This window comes from Rhincodon typus, chromosome 22 (genome assembly GCF_021869965.1).
Source record: "Rhincodon typus isolate 14 chromosome 22, sRhiTyp1.1, whole genome shotgun sequence".
NCBI lineage: Eukaryota > Metazoa > Chordata > Chondrichthyes > Orectolobiformes > Rhincodontidae > Rhincodon > Rhincodon typus.
Window position 1 is genome coordinate 9,219,473 of NC_063353.1, and position 20,914 is coordinate 9,240,386.

The following is a 20,914-nucleotide window of genomic DNA, read 5'->3' on the forward strand; positions in this document are numbered from 1 at the left end:
GTGGAGGTGGGGATCGGGGGGTGTGTGTGGAGGTGGGGATCGGGGGGGTGTGTGTGGAAGTGGAGATCGGGCTCGGAGTGCGGATAGGGTCGGGGTGAATGCGGTGCCGAGGATGGAGATGGGGGTCGGAGTGTGGGGAGATGTGTCCTCTCCAGCCCCCGTCCCGGAGGTTGAGTTCGGGGCGGGAGGTGGGGCGGTCGGTTGGTCTCCCCCCGCTCCCCACCTGGTGTTTTGCGGTGTCCGCTGATGACGGCCTCGCCGGTCGCTGGATGTAACCAGGTTGTTCTGTGCGCTTCTTCACTGTGTGTGTGTGAGAGAGAGAGAGAAGACACGGTGAGTGTAGTTATAAATTAAAATGTCAGCTTTCCGTATCCGCCACAGCCCAGCTGCCTCCGGTACTCACTCGATGAAGAAGACCCGTCCGTCCCGGGTGACCCCATGCGACCAGAAGCTCGGCAGCCGGAGCCACTCGGACCTGTAATCCGCCATGTCTGGAGCGGGCGGGGGGTGGGGGGGGTTGCGGGCGGCGGTAGGAGGAGGTGATCCCTGCGCGCTCCCGACGTATTACGAACCCCGCCCCCCTGCACGCGGAAACGCGCACACACTCCAACCGTCATCGCGCGCGCTCCTCTTCATCACAGGTAGCCGCGGCTGCGCGCGCGAGGGTGTGGGCGGGGCGAGGACGCCGGCCCACTGGGGCAGGCCAGTCACCGGGACGCGACGAACAGCCAACCGCAGCGAGGGACACACCCTACAGGTAACACCAGCCCATTCACAGCCAACTGTGGGGAGAAACACTACAGGTAACACCAGTCTGTTCAGAGCCAACTGTAGGTAGATACACTACAGGTAGCACCAGCCTGTTCCCAGCCAACTGTAGAGAGATACACTACAGATAACACCAGGGACACACCCTACAGGTAACGCCAGTCTGTTCACAGCCAACTTTAGGTAGATACACTACAGGTAACACCAGTCCATTCACAGCCAACAGTAGGGAGAAACACCGCAGGTAACACCAGTCTGTTCACAGCCAACTGTAGGGAGAAATACTACAGGTAACACCAGAAGGGACACTGCCTAAATGTAATGCTAGCAGGGACACTCCCTGAAGGTAATGGTAGCAGAGACACTTCCTATAGGTAACAGCCAGCAAGGACATTCCCTAAAAGTAACACCAGCCCATCCACAACCAACTGTAGCGAGAGACTCAACAGGCAACTCAAGCAGAGATGGTCCCTACAGGTAACAACAGCCCATTAATGGCCAACTGCAGAAAAGGACATTCCATATATGTAACGCCTGCCTTCACACATCTACTGTAAGGAGGGAAATCCTCTATAGATAACACCAGCCTATCTGCACTGAATTGTAGGAAGGAACACTCCCTACTGGTAACGCCAGCCCATCCACGCCCATTGAAGGGATGACTTTATCGGGAAGAATTTTATGTAGATAATCTACCTATTATGAATGCAGCTCTTTTTGTGATTTCCTTTATTGGATAATTCATACCCATTTTGGAAGGGCACGCGAATAAAGAATCCTTATACTGCATCCAGAAGAGGAATCCCTGCAGCAACATGACCAGCAGGTGCCAATTGCTGTGCACAATCTTGAACAATTGTGTCAGTCTCCATGAACCAGGTGGGATGAAGTAGATGCAAGTTTCTGAGTTCACAATAAGTGCAGTGCACTACAGAACTCTTCAGAACTAGGCAGATACTAGTCCATTCCCATAAGAAGCCTGCAGCAAAATACACCCAAGACACATTGTTATAACTGACACAATTGTTGTACTTGCTGTTCCCTGGCTGGCCTGTAGGGAGCAATAAAGTAAGTGCAAAAAAGAGATTGAAAGCAAAAACTCCGACAACATATTTTCCAGAAGTACAGTTAAAAATGGAACTTGACAACAGCTTCACTAAAGATAGTGTAAAATAAAGTGAATTGTGGTTGATAATGTTTGTTACGGGCAAAATAATTGTGTTTGGCAAAGTAAACACTTGTTCATTGCCGTAAGTTACCTACAAGTCCATCATACTTCCCTGATTAGCACCAGGACACATGACTTGCAGGTTAACCAAACACTGATATGTGAAGTTAACCCCATCTCCTGTGGTTGTAAATATCAAATATATTAAATCATAAAGGTTAATTTGCACCTAGGTAATGAGATTTGCTCTCTCCCTGCCCTTCCTTTGCTTGTATTGCAATACCAGCTGAAAAATCTAGCCATTTGTATCCAACTCTGTCAGAGAGGATGTAACCTACTGGCAAATATGATGGTGCCTGTGTAGATGTCACACACACCTTTGGCATACATTACAGGGATTCCTGAGGTCAGTCTACAACCTGATCTGAGACATCCAAGGACAATTCGCTGGTTGCTAACACATTTGAACAAGGACAGCCCTCAGTGCACCCAATGCATTTTATAATAAACCGGCACAAGAGAAATGTGCAACTAACCATTTACAATAGAGTAGTGGAATCAGGATGAAACATCACAGTAACTACATTATTGTTGAGTCAAGACTTCCCAATATGTTGTGCGGTGTGTGAATAGTGCAGCCATAGAAGATTAGCAAGTTCATCATATTATTACCATTTGCAGTCAAATTATTATCTTTGTTGCAATAGCATTTCTTTAAAAGTAGGATTTCCATCACTAAAGACTTTAACAGAATCAAAATTTCTAGGTATGAAAAAGCGACCTGAGGCTTCTTGGTACTGATTTACGGTTAATTGGTTCAATGAGTTCATGCAAGTGTTTATGCTGCACTTGTGCTTTCCCCAAATGTTTCCTCATCGAAATCTATTATCGTAAATCTCTATTCCCTAACCCTGATATGCTTGTCTCGGTTCTCTTTAAATGAATGCATATTTTTCACTTCATCTACATTTTGTGGTCTGAGTTCCACATTCTCACTACTCATTTCACAAAGAAGTTTCTTCTGAATTCCTATTGGATTTCTTGGTGACAATATTTTTGATGGCCTCTAAAAGATGAAAGATTCTCTCTGAATCCACTCTATAAAAACAATTAATCAATCTAAAAACATCAATTTGGTCACCCTTCAATGTTTCTTTCTCAAGGGATAGGAGTCTCAGCATTTCAACCCTTTCCTGATTCGTATCTTCCTTGTACAACTGCTCTTTGCCTTTTAGTTCCACAGTATCCTTTTTGTAATGTTGCAGCAAAATGCAAGTTTAGCATACTTTCCCTATTCTTCAGTTCTGTCCCTCTTAAATAGCAGTTAGTGATTGGCTGTCCATGCACAAGAAACATGTATAGGACTGTAAATACAATTTTTTCAAGAGTCTGATCTAGTAATTTGTTTAGTCATAGAACTTGGAAGAATATTGAAAAGTATTTTCTCCAGAGTTGCAAAGGCAGGTTTACAATCTGTCAATTATAACTTCAATATCTATCATCAAATAAAACAGCTTGATAATTGTCAGTCTTGAGCTTTGACAGTCTTTGTTTAAGATTCAACTTAGATAGGAACATTACAACTGTTCCTTCCATGAGCCTACGTTTGTATGGTGACATGCCCATTAGATTTGGACTGTGTAGATATTTTGGAGGGTATTATCAGGGATCATTTTCTTTGTCTACAGCATCCACACAGATGTATTATTTCAATTTACCTGACAACTATTTCTAAAACATTTCATATAAATTCTAGTGAATCTTCATTTAAATAATAATTATTCAAATAATTGTCCTTAACATTTGAGACATTTAATTAATTCTATCATCTCCTCAACTGTTCCCATACTGTCCTTTCCTTCCCATACCTTGCCATCAATTCCATTCCATCTCTCATTGAAACAACCCCTCAAGCCAGGATAACTGTTGTTGGATTCTCCTCATATTACACTGTGTTAGTTCTCCCTCAAAGCACCTACCCTGTTGCTACCACCAATCATCAACAGATCCATGAACATCACTTACTGTGCTCACCCTACGCCCATGTGCCCCTGCATGAAACAAGCACCAACCTTCAAATAAACCTCCAACAGACATGACCCCCAAGTCAATCAAAACAGTCCAGACAGACAAATAATATACTATTACTACTGTAGATTAGGGAGTTTTATGACCATGGACCATAATCCTGGATCACCTACATAATGAAGTTTTAATTCTAACATGTACTTTTTAAGAGAGCACTTCTGCAGCCAACCAAATAATTGCAGATGTAAGTTCAGTGGCCGTCTAGAGAGTAAAAGAGAGACACCCTGTAATGTCGCATCTTATGAATGTCAAGGAAGTTTCAAAGGGACAGCCTTAAAACAGGGGAAATGTGATACAAACTGAACTGTAATCTCCTGGAAGTTCTCAGGTAGGGAAATAATGGGTGAAAAGTCCATGGCTTTGTTCAGGGCAGGTCATGTCTTACTAACTTGTTTGAAGGAGGTGACAAAAGTGATTGATGAGGGTAGATGTTGTTTACATGGATTTTAATAAAGCTTTCGACAAGGTCCCTCATGGTAGGCTCATCCAGAAGATTAAGTTGTATGGGATCCACGGTGACTTGGCTGTGTGGATTCAGAATTGGTTTGCCCATAGAAGACAGAGGGTATTGGTGGAAGATTTTTTTCAGGCTGGAGGTCCATGACTAGTAGTGTTCAATAGGAATCCATACTGGGACCTCTGCTGTTTGTGATATATGTAAATGATTTAGATGAAAATGTAGATGGATCGATTAGTAAGTTTGCAAATGATTCAAAGTCGGTGGAGTTGTGGATAGTGTAGAAGGTTCTTAAAGGATACAGTGAGATTTGGATCAGTTGCAGATATGGACAGAGAAATAGCAGATGGAGTTTAATCTGGGTAAGCATGAAGTGCTGTACTGTGAGAGGTCAAATGTTAAAGAAAAGTATACAGTTAACGGCACGACTCTGAACAGCATTGATGTACAGAAGGATATAGTGGTTCAAGTCCATAGCTCCCTGAAAGTAGCCATGCAAATAGATAGGGTGGTAAAGAAGGCGTATGGCATCCTTGCCTTTATTGGTCAGGGAAAGTAGCCACACAAATAGATAGGGTGGTAAAGAAGGCGTATGGCATGCTTGCCTTTATTGGTCAGGGAATTGAGTACAAGAGTCAGGATGTCATGTTGCAACTTTATAAGACTTTGGTTAGGCCACATTTAGAGTATTGTGTTCAGTTCTGGTCAGCACATTACAGGAAGGATGAGGACGCTTTAGAGAGGGTGCAGAAGAGGTTTACCAACCAGGATGCTGCCTGGATTAGAGTGTATGAACTAAAAGAAGCAGCTAGAAAAACTCGTGTTGTTTTCTCTTGAGCAGCGGAGGCTGAGGGGAGACTTGATCAAAGTCTATAAAATTATGAGATGCATAGATAGGGTTGATGGTCAGAATCTTTTTCCCAGGGTTGAAATGTCTAATACTAGGGGGCATGCATTTAGAGGGGGAAATGTTCAAAGGAGTCATGAGGGGCAAGCTTTTTACACCGAGTGGTAGGAATCTGGAACGCAACGCCAGGGATGGTGGTGGAGGCAGATACAATAAGGACATTTAAGGGACTTTTAGATAAGCACATGAATATGCAAGGAATGGAGGGATATAGATCAATGGCAGGCAGAAGGGATTAGTTTTATTTGGCATCATGTTTGGCACAACATCATGGGTCAAAGGGCCCGCTCCTGTGCTGTACAGTTCTATGCTCTATGTAATCTGAGTAAGAATCGTGGTTTGTGATACCCCTTTTATGAATTTGCAAGAATGAGATTAATAGCCAGTTCAACAGTGACCCATGTGCGCTTATGGAGGAAAGTGGACAAGTGAATTGAGATGCTCATTTATACTGACTGTGTTTGAGCATAAATGTACTGCAAAGGACAGTTGATGAAGCACCCACTAGTAATCCCTGCATTGCAGATAACATGTCTCAATATTGCTCTCACTCTGGGTGTTAGAAACCACCTAGCTTATAAGCCTGTCAAAAGGAACCAGGACAAAAGAATTTCTATCAACCTGCAAAACCAAGAACATCAAATTGACTGTTCAACTATCATCATTACCATTGCCAATAATATCTTTTGTAATTGCTGCAATGTTCTACTATACACACTTCACAAATGACTCATAGACTAACCTGTTTTTGGAAATATTTTAATCGTTTTTTTGGAATCACTTCTCATTTCTAATCTGTGTATATGTGCGCTACATTATTATTTTTTCTCCCATTTAGTAAATAACAAACTTATTCTTTTGTTAATCAAAGAAAGCCTGGTTAACTAGGCCCCTATTAAAACATAAATTCAGTTGGTTTGGGAGAAAAGATAACCTTTATAAATTCACATTGCTGCATTCAACCAAGGATGAGGCAGGTGAATAAAAAAGGGGACCTAGTTCATTCCTCCTCAGTTGGGAGGTTGACAATTTAGGTGTCCTGTCTGGAGCCATAATAACTTGGGGATCCTCACCCAGGGTCTGTCTGTAACAGAAGGGAGGAGCAGAAAGGAGGAAATCAGAGTTAACTGTTCAGCCCTGTACAGGACTCAATCCAATAATATGTCAGCAGAACACCTGATCAAAATATACTCTCTATTCTTGTTAATGAAAATAAAATACCCACAACGTCAAAATTATACCTTTATTTCACTTTATAACATAAAAGTCCATATTTCAGTGAACATATTTTCTAAACCTAAAATTCTTTCTAAGGTGTATCTACCCAGATAAAGGTACAATCAATTGGTTTCTGTATCCTCAAATTCAATTCTGCAAGTTCTATTTCCAAATGTATACCAACAAGACAATGTCAGATGCATTACTACTGAAATAGTAGTGTCCATGGCTAATGTAGTCTCGTTTGAGGATAGGTGGATGTTGTAGACATACCAGGAATTGGATTGAGATTGTAGAAACCTACATTTGAGTGCACTCATACAATGAAATACATTTGACTATCAAAGAAAAATGATCATGTTGAACCCATTTGAGAAGCATAAAATGGCATCCAAGAGTCCAATATTGAATTAAACGTATACTTTTTCATTTCATGGTGGAAGTGCAATACCGACTGTGTTGGATTAGGTCCTTAAGTAGGTACCCGCATTATGCCTGAAATAGTCATTATGGTCATTTGCACTTGTAAATCAGTTACTTAACACATGGTGACCCTTTTCATAAATTAGACAAAGAATGACCACATCATATGCCCACATACTACGGTCAGTTTCTTCAGGTGCTCAGAAGTCAAACTAGTGGTTCTTCGAAGTACCCTGGTGGCTGCCATCAACTCGAAACAACTGATGTTTTTACTCACCTCATAATGGCTACTATTCATCCTACTTCAGTGAGGTTTTTGGGCTAGCATTTAAGCCAGACGGGAATGCTGCTGTATTGTGCACAAAATTGTTTGCTGTATTCGTCTATCATGAAATAAGATCTGTACATCAAAAATAGTTTATTTGTTTGTGAACTGCTGTGAGCAAGTGACAAGGCTCAACATTGTTGCAACTCTGTTATTGAACTTGGAGACTGAGTACTTGCCTTGATACCAAGAAGATTATCTTCAAATAAACAAATGCAGAAAGGATCAATGGGGGATGTTCACAGTCTCATTAACAAATGGTATTTCAGAGTTAAAATATATCTAGTAGGAACATCCTGTATAATATAAAACAAGGCTGTTAATAGGCAATTTGCAAACAGCAACTGGGTTGAATGACGAGTTTATGTGTTTCCAGTGCATTTGGCAAGGATGCAGCAAGACTGTCGTGTGAACTAAAGTACCCAAATGTATTGAGAATCATTTCTAAAAAAAAGATGTTCATTCATTTCATTGATGAACTGATTATAAATAATAATGTGCTGATTAATTAGTCATTTAATTAGAAACAAGGGTGATTTGGTGGTGGTAAAAAAAATTCAGAAGTGCATAAAAGGATGATTGAAGACAATCTTACACACAAACACAAAAATAAGAGACACTTGTTTGCTTTTGAATATCTACAGCAGTATACCAGCAACTTTTCTGAATAGTTAACTTTTCCAACCCTTCTGTAACAATGCATCCAAATCTTGATATGCTCACAGATTAAAGATATGACATTCAGTCAAGTTGTCATATATTTCAATGGGTTAACAATTTGTTTCAATTTTTTTCTCATTTAAACTTTCTACACAGGAAAAGAAGGTTTGTAGGCTACAGGAAAGATTGGGGAGTAGGGCAAGCTAAACTGGTCTTGCAGAGAACTGGCATGAGCTCAACAAGCCAAATGGTTTCTTTCTGTTCTGTAATCATCCTGTGTTCTCATTCATGATTCATTTTTAGTAGCTTGATTTTAACCATTGTGCATAGGCCATAGCAAAACACTGCAGTGCAAGAGAACAAGAATACTAACGCCTGTGATCATTTCAAAGAGCAAGTGAAAAATAATTTACTCCAATCACTTAGGCGTGCTACTTAATTATGCTAGCAATCAGTTTAGAGTGTTTTTTTATTGAAAATCAGTACAATGAGCCAAGGTCCATGCTGCAGGGCATCACAAAGATTGAAAACAGTAACAACATCTGTTGAAAAGTGACAAAATGATGAAAATAACAATTTCCACACTGAATAGTCAATTGGTAATTCTTTGCAGAATGTTATGAATTCTAAAATTTGCTTAACTAAATACTCCTTTGCTCTGAAGTTGATATACCTCCATCTAAGTGTCTGTTTTGTCTTATCTATGGTTCTGTTTTTGTTCATTTTCATTGCCTGTTTATAATCTTGTGGTAAGATAATAATCAAAGTCTCTTTTGTATGCTAATTCTGTTTTCACTAGAGATGTACATTGTCACCTGATTTCCAGAATAAATTTCAATTTTCGATGCCTGTTCAAAGTGATTTAATATGCAACGTTTCAAATTATAAATCATGGGTAAGAACCTGTTTGATATTTCTGCAGATAAAATGGCAAGCAAAGAGATGTGCAAACGCAAAGCTCAGGGACAGTATTCCTTAGGAAGGCTACGATAGCATACTAGAGTTAAACATTACAACAAAATGATTCTCAGCATGGAAAAGCCTGGGAGATTATCATGTGTTGAACTCCCTCAAATAGGTTATTCCATGTATTATTAAATGCAGTTGATTTATGGAGTATACATCTGTTGACTCAGAATTATCTTGTTTAGGCTATGCCTTTTGCTTGGTCTCTCTGGATTGAGGATGACTTGCTTTCCCTCTGTTCGATAGTTTTTAGGATGGTTGCTAAGTCCAAGGTGCAATCTGCAATCTCTGCTGCCTGTGGTCCTTGAAAATTTGGGTAGATGGGTTATTATCAGTGCTGTCGCACTCTCTCTGATGCATCAGGTTTGCCCCTACATGCTCTTGACAAAGTCTATCAATGTTTTCTGTACCTTACCAAATGTGCCATATTTATTTCGGTTAGTCACAAAGCAGGATCTGCCATGATTCAACAGTTGTGTTTGACTTTTTTCAGGGTGGTTTGAATATGTCCCTCAAGTGTTTTTGCTATCCTCCTTTGGCACCTCCCACTGTGACCAAGTTCCAAGTAGAGCACTGTTTTGGGAGTCTGGCATCATGCCTACAAACAGCATGCCCCGCCCAGTGGGTTTGAGCGATTAGTTGGCTTGGGGAGGACACTACTGTTGGACATTGTACTGGATTCGGACGATCTGCAATGGCATTGCTGGCACTACTTCTGTAGCAATTAAATCTGACTGCTATAGGTTTTCCACATTTGTGCAGGTTATAGGAGCATGGCGATGCTGCTACCATGACTTTAGTCTCAGATTATGCATCCTCATCCTCAAGTACTCTTTTCCTGCATCATCCAAAGGCTGAGCTGATACATTGGAGGCAATGATGAATTTTCTCATCCATTTCTATCTTTATTGAGAGGGGTTCCCAAGATACAGAAAATGCTCCATATTTTCCAGCAGTTCACCATTGATCTGAAACAATGAGAGGAATTTTGCTGAAGTGGTTGTTTGGAAGAAAATCTTAGTTTTCCAGGCAGAAAGTCAAAAGGTCATTTTCTCATACGCTTCAGAGAAGGAGTCAACGATGACTTGGAGCTTAGTATCGAGAAAGTGCGCATATACTAATGTCATCTGCAATACGAAACTCAATGACTGAGGTTGGAGTGGTTTTGGTTTTGGATTGATGATGGCACAGGTTGAATAGTTTCTCATCTGTTCTGTAGATTACTTCCACAACTGTTGGTAATTTGCTGGTGATGAGGTGCAGTACTGCATGAGCAAAATGGAAAAACGTTAGTGTATTGACATAGCCTTGGATGCCCCTAGTTTTCACTGAGATAAGGTTTCCATTAGTAAAGATCACATCTCTTTTGTGGAGTAAGAAGAGGATGGTGACAAATTTATGAGGGCAGCCAAGTTTGAGAAATGTGCTCTATTAACTTGCATGGCTGATAATGGCTACCAAAAGCTTTTGTGATGTCAAAAATGGTCATTTTTACATTGGTTACAGTTGTTCATTTCACTATTCTTGCATTTGTCAGTCAGGGAAAATCATGTCAGTGGTGTCTGTCAATGGGGAGAAAATGAACTGTGGTTGTGCAAGGAGTTCCTCGGCCACTAGGAGAAGGCAGCTGAGGAAGATCATTTCCGTGTCAACCAGCATGAATTCTCCTCTGTCGTTTCCGCAAACAGATTTTTCTCCCTTCTTGAAGATCTAAGTACAAGATCAGCAGAGCCTAGATGTAACAATTATATAGGAACTTGGTTAGATCACACCTGGATTACTACGTGCAGTTTTGGTGTCCTTAGCTCAGGGAAGATATTATTGCTGTAGAGACAAGTACAACAAAGGTTCGCTAGACTTGTTCCCAGGATGGCAAAATTATCCTATGAAGAGAGAGTGGGGGAAAGAGGGCCTGTATTCTTTAGAGGTTTGAAGAATGAGAAGTGATCTTATACAAACATTCAAAAACTTAAAGGGACAGACAGGACAGATGCAATCAAGATGTTTTCACTGGCTGGCAAGTATGGAACCAGGGGCATAATTTTAAAAATAAGGAGGATGCATTGAACACTGAGAGGAGAAGAAATTTTTTCACTCAAAGCATTCTGAATCTTTGGAGTTCTTTGCCTCAGAGGATGGAGGAATCTATGTCTTTGTGTATATTTAAAGTAGAGGTTGATAAATTTTTAATTACTAATGACATAAAGGGTTATATGGATAATGTGGGTAAAAGGCAATGAAGTGTTCAATCAGCTATGATTGTATTAAATGGCAGAACAGGCTCGACAATCTGAATGGCCTACTCTTTTATGTTCCTCTGTTCCTACATGAGTAAATGTTTTCAAGATGAGGAAACCCATGTCAATGTTAATTGACAAAGGTCAGAATTTTGAAAGGTTAATGAGGACAAAACTGCCTGTATTTGTCACCATTATTCTGCTGAAACTGACAGCAACTTTTGGAGTCCATGCATTCAAACAATAATGTCAAAATCCAGAAGTTGCTGTCAGTCTGTCTATGCTCCGCAGAAGGTGCACAATGGAGGTTAGCCCAGAGTGCAATTTCTAAGCAATTAAAAAGCTACTGAAAATTTCCACCTTTGATATTTTCTAATCAATCTGTTCAGAGGTGTTATCACACGTTTCCTGGCTGAGAAGTTGGGACACTACTGCTGTGCCACAGGTACCCTAAATGTCAACTTTTGTTCTATTTGTTTTAAAACATTGAAAACATTAAATGTTAAATTAATTAAGTTTTGTTTTTACACTGTACCTGTTTCATAAATACTTTTCTATACCCTCACTGAGCTTGAAAGACTACATTACATTTGTGTAAAATCAATTCTCTCCATTGTGAAAAAAGTACTTTTAAAATGATGAAAAACTTAAAATTGTTGTGGCATTTTTGCTTGTTTCTTTATGAAAAACCCATATTTCATAAACATTTAGTTTGCTATCTGAATTTAAATTTAGTGTCTGCTGTCTGTGATTACATAAATGTTATTGGCTACTTAGTCTAATTAGTGACATTATTGCTACTTGATGTCTGAAAATCCCCCACTTCGGCACTTGATTCACACAGCCACTGGAAAAGCACCAGAGAGATCATTGGATGTCCATGGACTGCTTTCTTTGAGGCCTGAATTGTGCATTTTTGCAACATTAGTGAAAGAAAGAAAAAGATCTTGTATTTGCATGGCACCTTTCACATCCTTAAAATGTCCCAAAAGTATTTCAACAGCAAGGCATATCCATCCAAAATCAAAGGTACGCACTCTCCAGTCACGTAGTTTACTTCTGAATGCATCTTCTCATCTGTGAATATCTTGTCCAGAAAGAAGTGCTGTAAACTTTCATACAAACAAACAGAAACGGAACACAAATAGGTCATTCAGCCCTTCAAGTCTGCTCTGCCATTCAATAAGATCATGGCTGATCTGATTTTAACTTCAACTATACATTCCTGCATATCCCTATTTAATTTTCTCCTGTTTGTTTTAACCATCCTTTTCTACTATACTAGAAAATCTGAAACATTTGTACCTCATCTGTATCATGTAATATTTATAATTTTCTATAAGTTTCCCTTTCACTCACCTTGTTTCACATCTAAAGAGCTCCACTTACACCACTTCTTTGACGCGAAATGTCTTGTGACTCTTGTGTTATTACTGAAGCCCATAGATCTTTAATTTCAAAGCAAACATTTATAGAAGTGTCTTTACCGAGAAAATATGGCAGGGTTCTCTTAATTATTTGTCATTAAATCTGCTAATGATTTGCAGGCATCACTGAACTTCTAAATTCATGGAAATAATTATAAAGTAAAATCTAAACCATTTTATTCTGCTTGTGGAAAATATCATTGAAAATAATTATTTATTTGATACTGAATTGGAAATGCTTTAATGTAAATGCTTACTTCTGAGGAAGAAATATAGATTATAGAGAGGTGGAAAAATACCATTGAACATAGCATAATTGTTTGTTCTAGTCAAATTGATGGAGGTTATGTGCATTTAATCAAAGCCAACCTAATGCCACTACTGATTAGCGAGCTCAAGGATCAGTTATGAAAGATGCAGCAAATAAATATTGATCTCCTACATGGTAAATTAACTCAGACAGCATTATGAGCAATACTTACTGTGAACTTGATTTGCATTAGCCATAAAGACTGGTGCTACCTAAGTGATGCTCCAACTCATCAGCTACCATGATGTAATATAATGAGTTTCTCTCTTGCTTTGGCAAACAATGACCCAAAAATATATGGTGACAAAAGGTCACAGACAACATGCAAATGTATCAGAAATGTATAAAAAATCAGTTGAAAGATGCTGATGAGCTAACAAAACCAAAAAACAAACACTCTGCAGGAAATCATATAAAGAAGAACAAAAGAAGGCAAATATAACAGTCTGCATAAATAAGGTGAATTCATCTTTTACAAGGTCATAAAATGGAAGAATTTGCTATGAATGAATGTCATATAATAAAGCTAATCTCAGTAATTGTGTCATGAAACTACTATTGATTATTGTAAAAGCCCATTCGTTCTCAATGTCCTTTAGACAAGAAAATCTGCTGATGTTACCTGGCCTGGCCTACACTTGACTCCAGACCCACAGCACTGTGGTTGAAATGGCCTCGCAAGCCACTTTGTTCAATGGTATTTGAGGATGGATGACAAATGCTGGCCTTGGCAGCCGTATCCACATGCCATGAAAGAAAAAAAATTCAAAGCTCAAGAATTACAAGAAAAAATTAACTGCACATTGATGCAAATTGCCAAGTTAAGAAGGCATGAACTAGATGATGTCATAGTTTTAGAGCATCAATGCCTGTAGAATAGACATCAGCAAAATGCCACACAAATAAGATACATTTTTGCAAGTGGCTCCCTCATTCAAAAAATATCTAAGCCATACTAAATTGATATTAACCATTTAATTCGTATTTTAAAGTTCAGTTTAAGATTTCAGGTGAAGCATTTAGCCTGTTCCAAAAATTTACAAATCTTAGTTCAAAAGTGATTCATAAAGTGCTTGCACGCACCAGTTCAGATAAAGTACCTGAGCATACTTTCAATGGTAGCATAAAGGCAGGATCTGCATATAAATGTGTCACTGGGTATGTGTTGTCAAGGCAGGTACGAAGGTAGTGCAGGTGTCAGCTCCCTGAAGAATGAGGTGACTCACTTGTGTTCGATAAATTGAAGGTAAAAAGCAATGGCCTACATTTTCTAAAATGCTTGTCTAGAAATTGAGTGGAAAGCGCTTTCCAGGAATTAATAAAAATGTCATAACTCAGGCACAGATTATTCAAGCCAGATTGTTTAGTTCATTTGAACAAGAGCATTTTAAAATTCTGTTTAGGCTAAAGAGCAGGAATATTCTGCCTTGTGATGATGTTGTCTGACAGTGACATCGGCAGCATGGTTTTATCACCTTTCGCCCTGATACTTTTCAGGAGCTGCTCAGAATGAAGTTGGTTGCCAGGTGCTGACTGCTGTAGGGATTTGGTGGAGTAGGTGGGCACTGTAGTTGAAAAAAAATTGGTTCATTGTCCCACAGACGTTTCAGTACCCTGCTGGGTAACATCATCAGTGCAGCCTCCGACGAAGCACTGTGGTGTTTTCCTGCCTGTAATTTAAACTCTGGGGTCCATTGAGCTACGTTACCTCACTTCCAGTTTTCCTTCGCAATGGAATGTATATGGGGTCTAGCTCTATGTATTTATTGATGGCTTCCTGAGTGGAGAACCAGGCTTCTAGGAATTCCTGTGCTTGTCTCTGCTTCACCCGACCCAGGATCCTTGTATTGTCCCAATTGAACTGGTGGTTTTCCTTGTCCATGTGAATGGAGATGAGTGAGTATTGGTCATATCTTTTTATTGCCAGTTGATGTTCATGTACTCTTGTGGCTAATTTCCTTCCTGTCTGTCCAATGTAATGTTTGTCGCAGTCCTTTCAGGGAATCTTGGATATGACATTGGTCCTGTCCATAGTTGGTAGCGGGTCTTTGGTTCGGGTTAGCAGTTGGCATAGGGTTGATGTGGGTTTGTGTGCAACTCTGTTGCCCAGTGGTCATAATAGGATCATAGGATCACCCATGGGATCACCTATCTCCGGACTAATAGCTGAAGTGGTGATGCAGAGACTTGAAAACATGGTCCTTCTGCTAATCTAACCAAAACTATGGATACAATACGTGGATGACACCTTTGTCATTATTAAATGGACCAAACTAGAGAAGACACATGAACTTATAAACAATACCATCACCGGGATCAGATTCACCAGGGAAGAAGAAAAGAACAGCTCCCATTCCTGGACGTCATGGTGGAACGCAGGACCAATGGGGAATTCCTAACAAAGGTACACAGAAAAGCCACACTCACCGAACAAGAACTGAATTTCAATAGTAACCACCCTAACACACACAAATGAAGTTGCGTGAGAACACTATTTAAATGGGCAACAACAGACATGGGCAGGAACACAGACCTACGCCAAAAAGAAGAAGAGTACCTTCTTCAAGTATTCAAAGACAATGGATACCCAAAAAACTAGGTCAGAAGATGCCTATTACATGAACAACACCAGGAAGATACTGCATCCGCTCCCCCCCCCCACCGCCGATACACTCATCACGCTACCTTACATCAAGAACACATCTGAAATACGACATCAGAGTAGCACTCAAACCCACATTAACCCTATGCCAGCTGCTAACCTGAACCAAAGACCTACTACCCACTATGGACAGGACCAATGTCATATACAAGATTCCTTGCAAGGACTGCGACAAACATTACATTGGACAGACAGGAAGGAAATTAGCCACAACAGTACATGAACATCAACTGGCAACAAAAAGACATGACCAATACTCACTCATCTCCATCCCATGGATAAGGAAAACCACCAATTCAATTGGGACAATACCAGGATCCTGGGACAGGTGAAGCAGAGACAAGCACGAGAATTCCTAGAAGCCTGGTTCTCCACTTGGGAAGCCATCAATAAACACATAGAGCTAGACCACCTTTTACACTCCATTGCGAAGGAAAACCGGAAGTGAGGTAACCCAGCTCAACAGACCCCAGAGTTTAAATAACAGGCGGGAAAAAACCACAGCGCTTCATCGGAGGCTGCACTGATGATGTTACCCAGCAGGGTAATGAAACATCTGTGGAACAACTAACCAGCTCGGCGAGCCAACCAACACCCACAATCTAAAATCTACTGTAAAACCTCAATGATCATGCCATTTTACTATTTCATTATATGAGTGATCTAAATTTTATACCTGCATGTCTATCATATCAATTCTTTCAAAGGTGTTGTGTATTAATATGTCATATTTCTGGGCAACATATGGACAAAGGGCAATAATTAGTAGCACTGGTGTTTGAGATACAAGAGGTAAATAAATGTTACATCAGGTGCCACAAGGCGGATTATGGTCCTGAGTTATGGTGAAATAGTGTAGAAACTCTACCATTCAACCTTGAATGGAATTGTCTGAGCAGTGATCTTACAGTGATACGCAAAGTGTTTACCATAACTGGATGGACAAGGTACATATCACATAATCTTTAAAACAGTTGGTAAGAATAATACAGGAGGCCACAAGTTCAAACTAAGACTATTTTCATCAGTAAAACTTTGCAAAGAGAGATTAATCCCTGGATAGATGGCAAAAACTCATACTTCATTCCGGAACTAATTAATATTGCATTGGGGAAAATTAGGATGCCTTTACATGGTTTAAATCAGATGGACAAATGGTTGTCTCATCTGTGAATATCCTATGAGCCGAAAGACTTCATATTAAAGAGAACCATGCGGAGAGGAGACAAAACAAATGAGAAGTAAGAAGGAGTCAAGATCCAACTGTAGAAGTAATGAGTTTAACTCAACCCAACAAATAGCAAGCTAATAGATTCAGGTTGCAGCTGGTTTTATACCCAGCCCCATTTTACTCTGCATTTTTTTCTGTGAAAATGCAATGAAATTTTCTGTTGCACATTAATATTAATCATATAATCAATCATAGAATCCCTACAGTGTGGAAGCAGGCCATTCAGCCCATTGACTCCACACTGACCACCCCACCAAGACCCACCACCCCTTATCTCTATAACCCTGAATTTCCCATGGCTAATCCACCTAGCTTGCACATCTTTGGACTGTGGGAGGAAACCGACGCAAACACACAGACAGTTGCCCAAGACTGGAATGAAGCCTGGGTCCCTGGCACTGTAAAGGCAGCAGTGCTAGCTACTAAGCCACTATGCCACCCTAATCAAGGTTGACACTTCCAATATAAAGCAAGTGCTGAAGTGTGATGGTCTAGATTAGTTGCCTCCATAGTTGCAGACATCTTGATGATAAAGATGTACAACAAGGCAAGGTAAGGGACCCTTGGATAATGAGGGAGGTTATGAATTTTGTCAAAAGGGAAAAAGAAGCATATGTAAGGTTTAAGAAGCTGAAAACGGACAGGACCCATGAAGAATATAAGTAAAGCAAAAAAGTACTCAAGCAGGGAATTAGGAGAGCAAGAACGCACCATGAAATTACCTTGGCAAATAGGGTTAAAGAAAATCTGAAGGCACTTTATAGATATATTAAAAACAGAAGGATAACTAGGGAGAAGGTAGGACACTCAAGGATAAAGGAGGGAACTTCTGCTTGAAGGCAGAGAACGTGGCTGAGATCCTAAATGAGTACTTTGCATCGGTATTCACCCAGGAGAAGGATATGGAGGATAGTGAGATTTGTGTGGAGTGTGCTAATATGCTAGGCCATTTTCAGATCAAGAAAGAAGTGGTGTTTGATTTCTTAAAGAGCATTAAGGTGGATGAGTCCCAGCGCCCTATGGTATCTACCCCAGGTTATTGAGAGAGGCAAGAGAGGAGATTGCTGGGGCCTTGACTAAGATCTTTTTATCCTTGCTAGCAACTGGAGAGGTCCTGGAGGACTGCTAAGTAGCTAATGTTGTTCCCATGTTCAAGAAGGGAAATGGGGATAATCCAGAAAATAACAGACCAGTGAGTCTCACATCTGTGGTTGGGCAGCTGTTGGAGAGAATTCTTAGGGATAGGATTTATGCACAGTTTGAAAGGCATGGCCTAATTAGGGACAGTCAGCATAGCTTTGTGCAGGGCAGGTCATGTCTAACTAACTTGATTGAATTTTTCGAGGAGGGTACAAGGGTGATCAATGAGGAAAGAGCTGTGCATGTTGTTTACACGGATTTTAGTAAAGCTTTCAACAAGGTCCCTCGTGGTAGGCCTATCCAGAAGATTAAGATGTGTCGGATCCATGGTGACTTGGCCGTGTAGATTCAGAATTGGCCTGCCCATAGAAGGCAGAGGGTAGTAGTGGAAGGGTTCTTTTCAGGCTGGAAGTCTGTGAATAGTCGTGTTCCGCAGAGATCTGTACTGGGATCTCTGCCGTTTGTGTTATAAATGAATGATTTAGATGATAAACGTGTGGGTTAGTAAGTTTGCAAATGAGATAAAAATCGGTGGAGTTGTGGATAGAGTAGAAAGTTGTCAAAGGATGTAGCCAGATATAGATCAGTTACCGATAAAAATGAAGAAATGGCAGATGGTGTTTAATCCAGGTAAATGTGAGGTGCTGCATTTTGGGAGATCAAATGTTAAGGAAAAGTATACAGTTAATGGCAGGACTCTGAACAGCATTGATGTACAAAAGGATGTAGGGGGTCCATACCTCCTTGCAAGTGGCTATGCAAGTAGATAGGGTGGAAAAGAAAGTGTATGGCATGCTTGCCTTTATTGCTGGGGAATTGAATGCAAGAGTCAGGATGTCATATTGCAGCTTTATCAGACTTTGGTTAGGCCACATTTAGAGTATTGTGTTCAGTTCTGGCTGCCACATTACAGGAAAGATGTGGAGGCTTTGGAGAGGGTGCAGAAGAAGTTTACCAGGATGTTGCCTGGATTAGAGGATATGAGCTATAAGGAAGGGCTAGAAAAACTCAGGTTGTTTACTCTTGAGTGGTGGAGGCTGAGGGAAGGCTTGAGGGGCAAGTTTTTTACAGAGAGTGGTAGGAATCTGGAACGCACTGCCACGGATGGTGATGGAGGCAGATACAATAAGGGCATTTAAGGGACCAAGTGCAGGCAGAAGGGCTTAGTCTAATTTGGTACTGTTTAATGTTCTGCACAACACTGTGGGCCGAAGGGCTCATTCCTGTGCTGTACAGTCTATATTCTAACAGCACACACAGAGAAATGAAACAAAGTTTGAAACAAATACAGAAGTTACAGCAAATGATAATGTGGAATTGAACGAGTGATACAAATTCAGAATGCTAGAACTGTTTTCATATTGTGTATTAATATACTGAGACATCTAAATTTACTACAGATATAAATTGACCATTGTTGATGTGCAGTAACTGTTCTTAGGCAGGCATTTTCTGCAGCCTTTATAGTCATACGGTACGGAAACAGACCATTGCACAGATAGCTGGTGCACCATTTTTGGTACAATTGCTCAAAATAGGACTTTTGTCCACCACATAGGGTGGAACTCTCTCTGACCTTCTCTCAATGGTGCCTCTGGACCTAACGACATTTGTCTGAACCATTGGGACAGGCAAATGTAACTGATTCAGTACTACGATGACCACAGCACTTCTCCAGAATAAATTGCACACTCAAGGAGGAAACCTTCTATTGTTTATAAACAAAATCAGGAGAGATTTTCTAAATCATGTTACATTATTATACACTTGAGCATGTAATCCAGGTTGCTGCTTCAGTGCAGTGTAAGACACTTTTGGCTGAAACACAATTCAGCCGGTCTGTCAGTATCTGTGCAGAGAAAGCTGTATCAATAGTTTGGGTCCAGTAACCCTTCATTAGAACCTTTCATTCTGCTTTCAGTGCACAGATGTTGCCAGACCTCCTGAGTTTCTTCAGCAATTTCTGGTTTTGTTTCAAATTTCCAGAATCCATAGTTTTTGGTTTCATTTTAACTGAAATATTACCTGCCTTGTCACACAGATATTAAAAGTCACAGTGCTATTTGTAAAACATCAGAGGAATTTTCCAAGTGATCAATGGTTATCCCTCTACTAATAGTGCCAAAATTGATTATCAAGCCAGTTATCTCATTGCTGTTTGTGAGATCTTATTGGATGTAACCTTGCTGCAACATTTTCCCACATTACGACAGCAAGTCTATTTAAAGCCACTTGATGACCATAAAGTGGTCTGGGAGATTGCTAAAGGCATAACATGAACACATTTTTGTTCGTTCCATTCCTGTGATCTGATTCATCCTGAGCAACAGCATGGAAAATCCAATAGTTGTAGTTGAAAACAAAGCCATCACTCATCACCGCAGCCAAATTAGTAAAGAAGGTTTTGCTCCTTCATAGCTTTCAAAATTACCCATTTTCATCCTCCCATTATTGAACTAGTTTGGATTTTCCACCTCAGTGACTGAAGAGAAATATTACCAAAAATTAAGTAAAGTTTGACCTGAAATATCTTCCATTCTACGTGCCAGCTCCAACTCCCAACTCAGTAGTCCAGTGATAGCAATTTATCACATCAAAGAATGGGTTAACGCATAGAACTGTAGCTATTTTGGCTTCAGTTCCAAAGAAGAGTCATTGGAATCAAAATGCCGAATGTCCACACATCCTCCTAAACTTGCTAAGTTTATCCAGAATTTTCTGTTTTTATTTCAGATTTCCAGCATCCACAGTAATTCCAGCATCCCTATATTTAAGACTAAACTAAGTATGTGCTGTTAGGTGGATATGAGAGATCCCATGGCAATATCTCAAAGAAGAGCAGCGGTGTTCTCACTGACACCCTGCCCAATATTTATCCTTTAATCAACAACACCTAAATAGATTATCTGGTAATTACCACATAGTTG

The 20,914-nt window shown here is 40.2% G+C and overlaps 1 protein-coding gene across 1 annotated transcript in view; it reads right to left on the reverse strand.

Annotated features, from left to right (window-relative positions):
• Positions 1 to 509, reverse strand: part of plekha5 (pleckstrin homology domain containing, family A member 5) — a 216,047-nt gene extending 215,538 nt beyond the window's left edge. Inside the window, exons 1-2 of the mRNA XM_048610267.1 lie at positions 404 to 509; positions 224 to 300 (exon numbers count right to left, since the gene is read on the reverse strand). Of these exons, the coding sequence (XP_048466224.1) occupies positions 224 to 300; positions 404 to 489 (163 nt within the window). The 5' untranslated portion in view covers positions 490 to 509. The remainder of the gene's footprint in view (positions 1 to 223; positions 301 to 403) is intronic.
• Between the last annotated feature and the right edge of the window lie 20,405 nt (positions 510 to 20,914).